Source organism: Culex quinquefasciatus, chromosome 2 (genome assembly GCF_015732765.1).
Source record: "Culex quinquefasciatus strain JHB chromosome 2, VPISU_Cqui_1.0_pri_paternal, whole genome shotgun sequence".
NCBI lineage: Eukaryota > Metazoa > Arthropoda > Insecta > Diptera > Culicidae > Culex > Culex quinquefasciatus.
In genome coordinates, this window is record NC_051862.1 from 130,589,774 (window position 1) to 130,605,508 (window position 15,735).

At 38.7% G+C, this 15,735-nt stretch overlaps 2 protein-coding genes across 3 annotated transcripts in view; one reads left to right on the forward strand and one right to left on the reverse strand.

The window, feature by feature from the left end:
• LOC6031980 (kelch-like protein 17) overlaps positions 1 to 15,735 on the forward strand; it is a 65,792-nt gene that overhangs the window by 15,774 nt on the left and 34,283 nt on the right. For both annotated transcript variants that reach the window (XM_038255808.1, XM_038255809.1), the window contains exon 2: positions 8,342 to 8,945. In XM_038255808.1, the coding sequence (XP_038111736.1) occupies positions 8,920 to 8,945 (26 nt within the window). In that variant the 5' untranslated portion in view covers positions 8,342 to 8,919. The remainder of the gene's footprint in view (positions 1 to 8,341; positions 8,946 to 15,735) is intronic.
• On the reverse strand, positions 12,931 to 14,290 carry LOC6031985 (odorant receptor Or1). The gene is made up of 6 exons (XM_038255810.1): positions 13,812 to 14,290; positions 13,595 to 13,758; positions 13,338 to 13,539; positions 13,194 to 13,282; positions 13,064 to 13,136; positions 12,931 to 13,002 (listed from the first exon to the last, which is right to left on the reverse strand). The coding sequence occupies exons 1-6, from the start codon at positions 14,154 to 14,156 to the stop codon at positions 12,949 to 12,951; spliced, it is 927 nt and encodes a 308-aa protein (XP_038111738.1). The 5' UTR covers positions 14,157 to 14,290; the 3' UTR covers positions 12,931 to 12,948.

Below are 15,735 nucleotides of genomic sequence, written 5' to 3' on the forward strand. Positions count from 1 at the left end.
ATTACTTTGACCCTTGAAATCCACAAATTCGGAACACTTTTTTCTTACGAATGTAAACATACTTTGAATCTCTCTAGGAGTACATATTTATTACCAAATAATGACTTCACACACTGAAACCAATGAAACTCAAGCTTATTGATGTTTTATACATTGTTTGATAACTTTTTTTGTGAAAATATCAGTTAAATTCAGGTGTTCCACAATTGTGGGAGGCACAATAACATCCCACAATTATAGACAGGCCATTTGGAGGCAGTGTTTGCTGCTCTGGGCAAAATAGTCTTGGAATGAAGTTTTTTGTTCAAAAAGTACTACTTTTACTAGTGAAATAGCAAGATAATGTCCAAATGAAGGTTCTAAAAATAGTAAGGTCGACAGAAAAGCTACTTTTGGCATGCTATTGACAAATTATCATAAAAGTGTTTTGAATTTGTGGGTGTTCCGAATATGTAGGATGACTGTACCGTCAGCAAGTGTGACATTGAGTCATCCAAATTTGAACAAATGACCCAATCTCACCCTCAGAACCCAGTGGAAAATTATTTTTTCGAAAAATTGTGCCCTTATCGAGCTTTGGTGTGTTTTGAAAAGTTGTTCCAAAGAGTAAACGGCCTACTTTTAGTTTGGTTGAACTTAGGGTGGTTCACGATCAGGGTGTTTTTGAAATACTTAATTAGCAGGAATACAATCCAGACTCGATTATCCGAAGGCCTTGGCAAAATTTCTCTTCGGATAATCAAAACTTTGGATAATAGAATCACAAAAAAAATGTTTCGTTGTCTTATTTATGATTGTCGAGCTTATGTATGTACCCCTAAACTACCCTAAAGTGATTAAGATTTTTTTTTAAATTTAAGATAGTGGCCAAGTTGGCGGTGATGAAATATTGAAAAAAAATTTTTTTGTTATTTAATTGGCGATGAATAACCCAAGCTTTAAAAAAAAAGAAAATAAATTAACACGATTTTTTTTGCTCATGATTTTTTTTATCCGAAGGCTCATACAAACCTTTTAATAATCGAATTTCAGATAATCGTTACTTCAAGGCTTCGGATAATCGAGTCTGTACTGTATTACAATAGTAAAGAAACAATCGAAACGTAATGAAAACAAAAAATATGTTACATTTACAAACTTTTTTTTTTCATGGAACTCTAAGACAATAAATCATCCTTCCTCGCTGTTCAAATACGAACTCAAAATTTATTGCTCCAACAGCCGTGCTTTTACACGACAACGCTGTCATTTATCATGAAGCATATTCTACAGTTTCAAAATGAAATATTGATCGTAACTTCCTGTTGCTTCTTCTCCTTTTAGTCGACTCAGAAGCTGTCACCCGGTTTGAATTTTAATTTCAAGGTGCCACACCACGACGTCAGCTGAATGCAAACGACGCACTTTCCCTTCATTTTCCCCCAAAAAAAAGTTTTAACCCTCTGCGTTTGTTTACACAAACCTTGCCCTTCCTTTAATATCTACCGAGTCCTGTTCGTGTTATGATAGCTCCTTTTTCCCCCAACCAGAAAAGGTCTCCCTTTCCCTGTTGTTTCCGTACATGACTTCCCCCTTGTGATAATAAAATAAATGTGCCAAAGCAGTAAACCGAATCTAGGTCAATGTGGCAATTTTCCTCGTCTCACGTGGCAGGATTTTCCGAATTTTGCCCAACCGACGTCATCACACTGTAGGAGACACCTTTTTGCGTCTTCTTGAGTGTTGGTAAGAAGAAAAAGCTTTTCAAATCGAGCGACGCGTCTCCGTTACAATTTCGTTCACACCTACGAGACGCTTCTTGGAGTGGTGTCGTCTTCGAGTGTCCTTCGGGCGAGGCCGCCACCAATCTAAGGATAACATCGAAGAATCGCGTGCGGCCCACGTGTGAGCTGTTTCCACGTTTCTTGAAGTTTTTGAGCTAGGGAAGCTCAAGCGTGGAGAGGGGTTGGGTAGAATAATAAAGACGTGACTTTCGTTTTAAGAGTGTCGCGAAGCATTGATCCGGAAGAACGATGGAGCTATTTTTGAACAATTTCGTTTGTTCAAAACGTTTGAATTCCATCCCAAAATTTCGCTTTTTCACAAAAAAATAGTGGAAGCTTCCAGTTACAAACTACACTCAAACCCCGATGGCTTGACACCAACTGTTATCAAACCCCGAGCATGGGTAAATAACAAGGGAAATGCGTAATAATACCTTTCTCTGGTATCAATACCAAATTTTGGTATTCCTGGACCCTTTAAAATTTGTCTTAAGGATTATGCAAGAGCAAAATGTGGTATCATACCAATTTAAGGTATTGTTTTGATATTGCAAAATTGCAGAATTTGTCAATGATCGAACACCACATTTTGGTATTCTTTTGGTATTACAGTATTTTATCAAATTCCTCTGCAACTATGGGAAAATTTTGACCAATTTTGACAAAATGCTAAAATGATGTCACAAAGCGAATGCTTTCATTCAAAACCGGAAATTTCAAACTTTATTTTAAACATTTTTGATATACCCCCTATAGAAATGACTTGAAATTGTGGAAAATTTTCTAAGTCAGGATGGCACATTTTGGTATTATTTTGGTATTAAAGTGTTTTATCAAATTCCTCTGAAACTATGGGAAAATTTTGACCAATTTTGACAAAATAATTAATTTTGCGCTAAAATGATGTCTCAAAGCGAATGCTTTCATTGAAAACCGAAAATTTCAAACTTGATTTCAAACATTTTTGATATACCCCCTTAAGAAATGACTTGAAATTGTGGAAAATTTTCTAAGTCAGGATGGCACATTTTGGTATTATTTTGGTATTAAAGTGTTTTATCAAATTCCTCTGAAACTATGGGAAAATTTTGACCAGTTTTGACAAAATAATTAATTTTGCGCTTAAATGATGTCTCAAAGCGAATGCTTTCATTAAAAACCGGAAATTTCAAACTTGATTTCAAACATTTTTGATATACCCCCTAAAGAAATGACTTGAAATTGTGGAAAATTTTCTAAGTCAGGATGGCACATTTTGGTATTATTTGAATATTGAAAGGTTTCATCAATTTTCTCTGAAACTATGGGAAATTTGTTAAAAAAAATTTACGAGTTAATTAATTTTGCGCTAAAATGACTTTAAACCCAAAAATGTTAAAGATGATTTTAAAAATTAGTGTGATATACCCACTAATATTTTTTTCAAAAACGTTGAAATATCTCTAAGTCGGGATAACCAAATACTTTGAAAAACGAGTCAATCGACAGATTAATGAATTTTGGTGAATTTCAATTCAGTTTCATTTTAATAATACTTATTTTTCATTCTCGTTATTTTTCAGAAGCTTCAAGAACTTCAAGCACAGGCCGTTCATCAATGACAAATGCATTCGGTGTGGTGATGAATATCACTAATAACAACATGGAATCATCAGGTGAGTAGATTTGGCTGTTGCATATGAATAATTTCCGTTTTTTCACTAACTGCAACTGCTGCACTAAAAATGGTATGAAAATACCAAATTTTGGTATTACTTGTTCAAATACCAGCGACCATAATGTGCTCTTGGTTGCCCAGTAATAGATGGTAAAATACCATGAAATCATACCAAAATCATGTATGTGAAAGACCACAGAAATACCAAAATATGATTTTCAAGGGCAGGAATACCTAAAAATAAAACCATGGCAATACCAAGTTTTGGTATTCAAGCAATGTTCAAAAATCCAGAAGACCTCAACTTGGTATTGAAATGGTTTTATTTTGAGGTATTATTTTACCCTTGGAATAACATGGTTTGGTATTGTTGTGCCCTTACACATACAAGATTTTGGTATGATTTCATGGTATTTTACCATCTATTACTGGGCAACCAAGGGCCCATTTTGGTCGCTGTTATTTGCCCAAGTAATACCAAAATTTGGTATTCCCGTGTTATTTACCCCTGCTCGGGACGAACGGGGTCACTTTTTAGTTTGACACCCCATTTACACGGAGTTCACACATACTAACAAACGTTTGTTTTGATAGTGTTCGTAAGCTCTGAGTAAAAAGTGACAGTTCGTCACTTTTTATTTTACGAACTCAAAAAGTGTCAAACAAAAAAGTGACCAAGCACCGGAGGTTGAGTGAATTATCTTTGCAACCAAAAATAGAAGGTCCTCTAGTAATCATTTTCATGAAAATTGGACGTAGAATTGATGGTTTTTTAACGAAAAATTATGTTCAATGTGTGTAGCGCATTTAGCTCATATTCCAACTTAAGTATACTTAAGTATTGAGTTCATCATGTTGTTCTTAATAGAAAGAAAAATGTCGCAACGAGAGTTTTACATTACAAATTTAAATATATTGTAAATTAAAAGAAAAATATTTACTAAAGGTTAGAAAATCTCTGTGATAATCTGATTAAGGATCCTGCTTCTATAAATTCAAAAATTAGAATAATTCAATAAAAATTATATTTTCTAGTTTTTTTTAACCTTTAATTTTAGTCCCTTCATGCCATAAACATGAAAATCCACCCAATTATTTTCCCATTGAGCAAGTCCTCCAAAAGAACACTTAGCGAAAGAATGAAAAAGTCATCAAACCTACAAGCTCCCTCTTCTTCCTTCACTCGTACCACGTGCTGACAGCCAGGTAAAGCAACAACAAAAAAAATAGAGTCGGTAATAATCCAAAAGGATTTTCACCTTGTTTTTCCACGTTTTCACTTTCACTTTTCACGGGTGGACCGGGCTTTTGTTACGTAACAAAGCTAAAGCTGCCTTTTACACCAGCTTGGCAACAAGATAGTTTCTGTGTTGTCTCTACATAAGACACATTATTGCTGGTTAGACTGTGTCTATGTTGGGTTCTCCGACGTTCTGATATCATCGTCGGGTATAATGAGTGACGTCGAAGAAGGATAGAAGCTTTTGGTGTGTATTAGGGTGTTTCAACCAAACAAAAAAGTTCTCAGAATCAGGCAAACCGAGGTTCCCCTAGTAGAGGATACCCATAGGGACTCTAAGGCCAAATATCAGCCCATTTGGTTGAGAATTGGCCTGTCCCCAGCGAGTTGAAATTTACATGGAAATTACTGTAAGATTTTTGTGATTTTCGTTCAATCGTTCCTACAAGTCTAGGGACAACATGGATTCACTCGGAATAAAGACAGGTGTGTAGGGGATGGTCCAATGAACAAATTCCAGAAGGAATTAGGGTTGTCCTTTCTTTCCCCAAGGTGCGCATTGGATCGACGTCGGGTGTTTCCAGAATCAACAATTCACCCTCCGATTCTCAACCAAATTGGCTGATAGGGGAAATCTACCCTTTCCAATCAAACACCTATCTTCGTCATATGGAGAGTTTGATGCTCGATTAAAGGTCCAAAAATACTATTTGGGCTATAAACTTACCAGCAACAGCACTGCCTCGAGTAAGCACGCAAATGTATGCCACTTACTGGCCAAAAAGACCACATTTAATGCACTTTTGATCATAATTTGTATTTTGCGAGACCACTTCTCATCATTTTGTTGGCACACACAGTGACACACACGAGAATCCCTCAAACGCTTAATGAATATCGCCAAAATTAACTTTTCACTTTCGCTTACTTTTTCACGGCGCTTAAGATATGAAATTGCTTCCAACTACCGGCAACATGTTCTTTTGATCATTAGTAAGGCACTCACTTGAAGAATAATCCCGAAAAATGTAATAAATTAGCAAGCGCCATAAAAAAAAACAAACGCGCCAAGTCGTTTGACGTTTCAATTTTCACTTTGCATTCCAATCGAAGGCTGAAGAAAACCGAGCGAGAGACGAAGGCAAAAAAGAACAAAGGCTGGCCATCAACACCACCAGCAGCACAGCCAGCGATGCCAGGAAACTTTCCCTATAAATGCCACTTTTCGTGAGTGTTCGTTTGAACTGTCAGCGCAAATGGCAACACTCGACAGAGTGTTGGAAGAAAAAAGAACTAAGCCGATATTAGAAAAATGGGCGTGGCCCAATGCATTCGCCTCGATTAGAATACCCTTGGGATTTTTTTTGTTAAATGCTTGGCAGCTCCCTCCGTGTACGCACGAGAGCATGCAGCTAGTGCTCAGTGCTCCATCGTTTTTTCGATTTTTTCGCCGTAATTGATTGTGGTTACCCGCGAGTTTGCTTCTCCAGCATGCCAAAGGCCGGCCGTGGCCGTGGCAGTTCGAGTGCGGCCTCGAAAAACCCGCGAAGTTCGTCTACCGGCCGTGTGCAAAAGGTAAACAAACCAACGCCGTGTCGGCCGCCATCGCGCAGGGGAGCGTCAGCGCTGAAGGCATCGACAAAAGTTACTACATCCTGGATATGTCCCAAGATCACCAGTGCGAACCCGTTCCGGTACTTCCGGTGCCACGACCAGTGGCACATCAACATCCGCCAACATCCCCATCAGGAACGAGTTCCAGATGCTGAGCGACGACGAAGAAAATAACAACTCTGACGGTAGCAGCACTACCGACGACGACGACGACGATGATGGTCGTGCACGGAAAAAGTGCCGACGTCAAAAAGAACAACTCTCCAGTGGAACGTAGACCACCTCAATTTTTGTTTTGGACACGTTAGCGGACGATGTTGACGAGTTGCTGGAAGGCCTCGGATATTGTCTGAAAATCGGCAAGTCGGCAGTGCAAGTGATCACACTGACCAAAAAGAATTTCGACCTGGTGTTTGAAGAATTGAAGCGTAGCAACTTCAACTTCTACACATTCAACCCCGAGAAGCCCCCTGTTAAGGTCGTCTTGCAGGGTTATCAAGACCGTCCGATCTCCGACCTGAAAGGTCACCTTTCGGACGCCGGAATCAAACCACGGGAGATTAAAGTGCTCTCGCGCAAGACAACGGTAACAGGTACACACACACTGTACCTGTTGTACTTCGACCGCGGCACCGTCAAGATCCAAGACCTGCGGCGGACTAAAACGTTGGACGGTTTTTGGGTAAACTGGCGGTTTTACACCAAGAACCCGACGGATGTAGCGCAATGCCACCGTTGCCAGAAATTCGGCCACGGCTCGCGGAACTGCAACCTCCGGCCCCGCTGCGTGAAGTGCGGTGAGTCACACCTCTCGGAGGCGTGCGCACTGCCACGAAAGGCGGACTTGGGGGACAAGGCAGAACAAACCAAGCCGCGCGTAAAGTGCGCGAACTGTGACGGCAACCATACCGGCAATTACCGCGGATGCGTCGCGCGCAAGGCTTACCTCGAGGAGCAGGAAAAGAGGAAGAAGAAAGCGTCCCACCCTCCTCAGCGAAGTACGAGCGCAGCCGTTCCTGCAGCTGGACAGCGTACGGTTCCAGCGGAAAACTCAGCGTTCCCTCCTGGTTGGGGGCGTTCGTTCGCCAGCGTGGTCGCTGCCGGTAGCGGCAGTACGGCCCAGCAAGAAGTCACCGGAGAAGATCTCTTCACCCTGCCGGAGTTCTTTGCTCTCGCGGGGGAGATGATGACGCGGTTTCGGAGCTGCCGGAACAAGGCAGAACAATTCCTGGCCCTTGGGGAACTGATGATCAAACACATCTACAAAGGATAAATTACCTGTGATCTAGATATAAGCTTACTCTTCCTCTATCCCCTTTCCTTTGCAATTTCTGTAAGTTTTTTTTTATAGTTTTTTCTTACTCTTGCTAGTGCCTTAGTTAAAGAAATAATTGATCCTAAATGGATTATGATGCAACACACAGCTGTAAGGAACTCCAAAACTCTGTTATGCACTTCAAAATAACTCATTGTATCTTGATTATTCACCAATAAAACCAAATTGAATTGAAATTAGACGATTAAATGCTTGGTAAAGAAATAGAATAACTTTTAGTGAAAGTGAAAATAAACAGAAATGTTCACAAAAACTTGCTCTACTCGTTGGTGTACTTGGTTTTAGTAAAATTCAAGGGAGACTCTAGTTTATCCAGCATCATTCAAACACGACCGCTTATTAGGATTAAAATGGGTAGATTTCCCCTATCTGGCATGAGAGTCCCAATGGGTATCCTCTACTAGGGGAACCTCGGTTTGCCTGCTTCTGAGGACTTTTGGTTTTGGATGAAACACCCTAGTGTGTATACTTGTGTAGGGCTTTATCTTGATTGCGTGTTCATTTCAAGGAAGAAATGAAGTTCCTTCACGAGCAAGAAGGAAGTTACTTTAGGATTGTGGTTTGAATGCTTTTTACTGGCTTCATTGAAGTTTTTTTTTTTTAAATTATGGTTGACTGAAAAACGATTTCTGAATCTCAAAGGATAATACAATAAAACGATTCTTTCACTTGAGTAACATCTCCTTATTCCATCCCAAATTGACATTATCATTTTATTACTCTTCTTCCAGACAAAACGATCAACCCTCAACAACACTGCCATTCCAGCTTTGATTCCCGAAAGAGGGTGGATAAATCCAATATTATTTGATGTGCACCAGTGTCATTGAATCGTAAAACGATTACCCTCGCTATATCGAAAAGAGCGAAATTCGTTACAGTGCTCAATTCGGTGGATAACATTACCCACCCCCTAACGAAAAAATAAATAGAAAAATTGACGTGTTTTGTGTGACCACAAGTGAAAGTGGATTCCGACGCGGACCGGAAGCAGCCCCAGCAAACCCCGTCGGAATGTCGTAAATCCAGTGCCTCGCCGGAAGTTGTGGTGGAAAACGCAGCATCGCCAGCACTGCCAAAAGCCACTTTTGCAATTGCACAGCTTAAATCGCACAGACGGACACTTTGCACCACTACGACCACAGTCACGACCACCACCACCACCACCAGCAACAACAACAGTTCGGAGGGCATCGCAAGTTCCACCACCAGCTCGCAGCTTGTTCAAAGTTCAAAGGGAATATGCACACTGAGGGTGAAGATATTCCTGATCAAGCATCTGTCTAAGCTAGTCGCGTGCAACAAGAAGATGTTTCTGCCGGTCAAGTCGAACACGTGAGTTATCTTATTGTTTTTAATTATTTTGGGATTTTTTTGCTAAGATAGTTTCAGGTTATTTGGAAAAACCATCTACACTCTTAAAAAACGCAAAAATAACATAAATTTGCCATATTTTGACTTGACACAAAGTTTGGAGAACATTATTTAGTATTATCTATAAAATTACATTAACGCTGTCCAGGCATAACTTTAAATACATACATGCAACTCATCCCTCTCACACTCTTGAAAAATTCCGACTTTTAAAAATAAAATAGGTAAAATTTGTATATATTTTGATAAAAAGCGTATAAACTTAGTTAACCAGCTTAGTGATTTTTTTTTCTTAAAAACTATATCAGCAACCTTAGCGATGGTACATTTGACGTAAAAATGAAATTTGAGCACCTTAAGTCTGTTTTTACAAGAAAATTTAAACTAAGAATTTTTAACGTAACATTATTGAAAAAACTTTTTTCAAAAACAGTGTATGGACTTTGTGTGGCCTACCCCAGTACATGTTTTAAAAATAATAACCTTGAGAAAAACCTTACCAGTTGAAAAATATTTCAAAAATAAATTGAAATCCTATCAAAGTCACCCGGGTTTACGGTATTTCTCAAAACCAGTATCCCGAGATTTTTTTAAATTTTGTTCCGGTTTTTTCCAGATTGCAAAATGGTCATCCCCCCAACTCACACAACAATTGCCCCTGAATTGGTCCCTGATCACGAATCCGAGGTCCATATTTCGATATCTCGTGACGATGGGGCGGTACGACCCCTTTCAAGTTTTTAGACTTTTATTAAAAGAGGTATTAGACTATGACAAACAAACGAACAAATTCGCACTTTATCGTGTTTGACAGTTGCAAACAAAGGGTATGCAGGCTTACGTTTCTGCAAACAAATACAGTACTTGTTCGGTAACTGGACGTTGTTTAAATGGACTGCTTTTTAACTGGGGCTCGATAACTGGGTCGTAGCCCAGTTAAAAAGCAGACAAACATCTAAAAACTAGAGACCCTAAATAGGGAGACTGGTCTAAGGTTGCTAAATCGATCTGGCAACGTATGTTTTGAGCTTGGCAACACTGATAAGTTTTGCTGGGCGTAAAGGCAAATGCTCGTTTGGATACGTCAAACTCGTGTCTGTTTGGGTACGTCAAATTCACTTCGACCAGTCTCCCTATTTAGGATCTCTACTAAAAACCAAAACAAACCGAAATGACCGAGGGGTTGAGTGATGCAAAAATCATGTTCAATAAAAAAACGTTTTTCAAACTTTTAATTAATTTCAAGTCACAATAAAAATAATATAAAAAGATAGCATTGAGAATAAATTGGAGTCACTTTTATATTTATATTTCATCAGGAAAATGCATCGGTGGTCCCCTCGTAAATATTCATTCACGAGTGATTTTTAGAAGTGTAAACCATGGACGAACGGATATGACACGGGGTTTCAAAAAGTGAAGCAGGTTTTCTTTTGCTTCTTCTTGGCGAAAACCTGCGCAAGCGAGATCGCTTATGTAAAAATTTTCGCGTCACGTGGTTTAAAACGTAAACAAAGCCAGCAGATGATGCTAGCTCATGGGCATTTTATGAAATGGTCGTATGAATTCATATTTAAAATACCATTTCTATAAAATTTTCGGCAATTTTAGTATCCAAGATAAATTACCTAGAATCATTAAGACAAACTAAATGCCAAAACACTGATTCTACCACCATACTAATGCTAAATGTTTTAATTCATTATTGCATAAGACATTTTGAGAAATCATACGATGCTACTTCGACAACTCGAGTGTAGATGGCGTAAGGTATAGTTTGCTTTAGAAATTTCAAGAAAATTTGTTCCTGGTGTCATGTCCGTTCGTCCGTGTTTACACTTCGAAAAACTGGTCAAAATCATCACTTTTTCATAAAACATTTCCGTAAAATTCAAATAACACTCAGTAACCCTGCAAAATTAAAAAAAAAAACATGTAATTTTAAAATAAAAATGTTTGTTAAATAAATAAAATGGACTTCTCTGGGTTTTTGCAGATTCAATTAATACATACAATTTCCCATGAATTTATATATCTCACGATTTTTGACAGTTGGCTAACGGGAAATGACAGCTATTTTCAAACTATTTTTTATCTTTTTTATGAAAATACTTTTTTTTAGTTTTGAGTCCCTTTGACATCAAATTTCTTCTACCCCACCCCACAATTACTGAAAAACGTGCCTATGTAAAATCCACACAAAAAAATTAAGTGGTCGTTGAAAGCTTCTGGACCGTTGCAAATATTGTTTTAAGTTTATGTCGAGCCCATTTTAAGGGGCCATCTACAAACCACGTGGACTTTTTAGGGGGGAGAGTGGGTTGGCGATTGTCCATGCTCCATACAAAAAAGATTATTTATGCATAAGCAATTCCCTAGTAATATATTAGGTTTTAAGTAGGCCATAAAAGCCTATTTAGGCCGTATGAGGGTTTTCAGGACCATGATAAAACCTGTTAGTTTAAAAATGTTACCAGGGTTGTCCACTAAGGAGTGGAGAAGGGGGTGGGGGGGGGGGCGCGTTAATATTTCTAAAAAAGTGTCCACGTGATTTATGGATGGTCCCTTCACATTAGCTTGAAAAATCAGGGAGCAAAACAATATTTTGCCATAAAAAACTCTAAAATTTCATTGGAGAAATTAATATTTTCATCTTCAACTTCACTCCAAAACAAAATTAAGGTTCACTCCAAAACACTGTGTTAAAGAGTAAACAGGATTTTGTTACCGTAAATTGGGGCAAAACGGGACTAACGTCTGAACAGAAACAGCAGTTCTGAAAGCAATAAAAGTGTTAAAATGTAAAAATCTTTTTTTGTTAGATTGAGAGATGGATCTCTTCAATCCAAAATATCTGTTTTTTGTGCAGCAACATGGACACAATAGCTGGTTCAATTTACCCCACGTGTCGCGATTCAAAAACATAAGGAACAAAAACTTTGAAAAAATATGCGCTGGCATTATCAATCGATTATTTTAACCTCAAGCGAATCCATAAACTCATAACTGGTTCGATTGAAATTTACGCTGCTACACGAATAGGCCGGTATTGTTCGAAAAAGTCGTAAAATAGCTCGATGCTCTTCGCTCCCAACAAAACCGCAACCGTTATGAGAAAAGTTTTGTTTGCCATTTTCAACCCGGCAGAAATGTTTGGTAGGGTAACAGCTTCTAATACTGAAGTACTCTGGATAGCTGATACGTTTTCGAGTAGTGCAGAAAACTTCGTGCACTAGTTTGTACAGAACTAGATGCAACATCCAAAAGCGTACCGCACAAAAAATCTGTCTAGCCAGGGAGGGCCACTCACCACATGAATCATAATTTTCGTTGCAACAAGGTTTTATGATTTGACAACCCGAACAGAAATTTTCGTTGAAAATTGTGAAGTTTTGATTAAACTTTCATTACATCACAATAAATTTTAACATTCCTGTCAAGCTTAAAGCTAAACAATTTTTTTTTTGCTAAAATTTGAAAATTTCTAAGAAATAATCATTTTAGTTTCTGCTCGGGTCATCCCGCAACGTTTGGAAGTGTAGAATGTGCCTTGAACTTTTGCTTACAAAAAAAAATCCCTTCTATGAAGTGCTCGAAATCCCACAAACAGGAAAAAAGGAGCACCCATCAAGAGCAAAAATCCAAGGTTCGGTGAAAGATTTCCATGTTTTCGGAAGAGCTTACGTGCACGTGTATTTCGCTTAAGGACAGTTATTTTTTGCTGGCGGCCACACTTGAGCCAGTCTGCAGGCCCAACCCACTTGGGGTGCCATCCAAGCATCCAAGGATCAAAGACCGTCTCCCCATTACTCTCACCGAAAAACAAGCAGTGCATCCTGGGTGAATTGAGAGGTGAAAGTTGCGACGGGAAAGTGATTTAAATTTTAAATTATGGAGGTTGTGGTGGGTTGTGTTTGTGGGTAAATTTTATTCATGTTTTCTTGTGAACAAATTTTGTGGAAATTTACGACCGCACACTGTTGAGGACAGCAAAGTAGGAATAGGATGTTTTGAGAATCTGGAATGTGATAGATTTTGTAAGAAGTTTTTTAGTTAAACAGTAATGTAAAGAAACTTACCCAAAGAAAAGTGGATAACGTCAAAGAAAATTTGAAGACTTTACCAACTTTAATATCGGCTGGCTGAATTACTCTACAATGAAGAAGATGACTTTAAGAGGTTATAGAAATGTCATTATGATCATTCTACTTTGTCAAATAAATGAGAAAAGCTCTGGCTGTAGTTTTGTTGAATTCGGGGTAGTTACTAAATATTGCCATTTCGTTAAATTTTCCAGTCTGCAAAAGAAAAAAAGTGTTTACTTTTCAGTTTTTGGAACCTATTGAATTTTACCGAATAGCTTATATCGTTTCCGACGTAGCAAAATTGTAGAATCTGGCAGATCATCGTTAACAAATAAATAAGATTTCCAATCATCGATACCACATTGCGGTCCGATATGACTTTCAACGCAGTCATACAGATGATGATTACCGATGCCATGATTTGGGAAAATATTGAAACGTTGAAGATGTCCACTACCTCGTATGCAAATCTGGAAGAAAGATAAGCTTTGCATTTTTATCCATAGAAAAACGTAAGATCATAACCTTAAAATTTCCTTGTGAAATAATATCAGCTCAATCAGATAAGCATAAGGTTCTCCATGGATTTTGGCGAGCTTCTCGATGTTATTCAGCAATGGTGACAGAGAATTGCAAATTTTACAACTAAGGTCAATCTGTCTTTTAGCACCGGGAGCAACGTGGCCCATCTGTAAGCATGAAACCGTTAGAACCTTCATCATTTGAAAAAAATACTATTAACCTTAGAAAACAACACCCCTAACCTTCCAACCTGTCCTCCGATGTGAGAAATCAACCCAATTATCATGGTATCAGTGGCCACGTTAAAGGTCGCACAGATGTACAACGAAAGTGTTTGATAAAACCAAACTGCTCCGTATACCCAAGCCGATTGACGGTAATCAAAAGGAAACCACGACGGCAACAGCAGTGCAAATTCTCCCTTCAACGCCGGAGAAATGGCCCAGAAGGTGACCGTTGCGTAGGTCACCACGTGGAACAGCGTCCCAAAGAACCAAGTGGTGTTCATCGCCCGCAGCACTTCTCTGAAATGAATGAACTTCGTATCACAACTCCCAAAATTCATTCTCCACAAAAAGCCCCAAACTTTGTCTCAGCATCGCACTGCGGATGAAACATAGAGCATCGCACTCTCAGCACCAACACCTGAATCGGGTCAATTTTACTGCAAAATATCCTCAGCTTAACAATCAACGTGAGTTGGGTCATCAACGCGTACAGTGCATTCGCCAAATCCTGCACAGTTTCCACGTTCAAAAAGAACATCACCTGGGTCAGCGTGAACGCGTACAGAAACACAATCCGGAGGGTCCATCCGTAGATTCGGTACAGGAGACGCCGCTGGTCGGACCCGTCTAGTGGTGGCCACAGCCCGATCCACTTGAGCAGGGTGAGCTGTCGCTTGAACGATTCCAGTCGATTTCGGGGGTCCCAGAGATTCTTCCAGAAGAAGAGCCGGAACAGGAGCGTGTTCAGGAAGGCCATGTTGGTTGGGGAAGTTTGAAGGAGGAACTAAGTCGCTTTGAAGTGGGACAGTCCTTTTAAACTGTTAATTTGGGAGGTTTGTTCTACGTCAAATGCTTATTTTGGAGCACATTTAATTGTAAGGTTCGACAAATGAAAGAATCTGCAATTACGAACTATGAAAAAATTAAATTAATCACAGGTTGTTTTAATCAGGGCTGTGCAGCCGAAGTCGGTTGACTCGGCACTTTTTAAGGAGCAGGAGTGAGTTAGAGTCACCTGCGAAGTCTAAGTCAGCAAGTTTTCAACTACTTTAAATGTAGTTTCCATGGCAATATTGAGCTCAAATACAAAAAAAATCAGCTTAGTAATGGGTTAATCTTTAATTACCAGGATGTACCCATATTTGGACCACCATAATGATTGGTTCGTTAAAACAAGACTTAGTCTTCATTCAATGTTAGTGGTTATCAAGACTGACAATAGTGTTAAAGTTAAAGAAAGTTAAAATTTTCAAAAAAAAAAGTATCCTTTTTATTTTTGGTACAGTTATCCCACATATTCGGAACGGTTTACGCACTGAAGCTAACGAAACTCAAGTAATGTTTTGTGCATGGTCGGATAACCTTTTTGGGAAAATATAACTTAAATTCAGATGTTCCACAATTGTGGGAGGCACAATAACATCCCACAATTATGGAAAAGGCAATTTTGAGGCAGTGTTTTGATGCTCGGAATAAAATTGTCTTGAAATACAGTTGTTTGTTTCAAAAGTACTACTTTTACTAGTGAAATAACAAGAGAATGACCAAATCTGGAGTTTTTTTTGAAAAGGTCCTATAAACCAAATTTTCAATTTTTGCTTTTTGGGTGTTTTTAGAACCACCTTGAGTCACGGGTTTTCAAAAACACCCAAAAAGCAAAAAATGAAAATTTGGTTTATAGGACCTTTTCAAAAAAAAAAACTCCAGAAATAAAGGTTCTAAAAAAAGTACAGTCGACAGAAAAGATGGATTTGGCCTGCTATTGACAAATTATCACAAAAGTGTTCCGAATTTGTGGGTGTTCCGAGTATGTGGGATGACTGTATGTACGAAAACATATCTTATTTCATGTGTACTGCTTTTTTCTTGAATATTTTTAACAATTTGATGCCTCTGTTCTCTCTTGTACATAGCTCC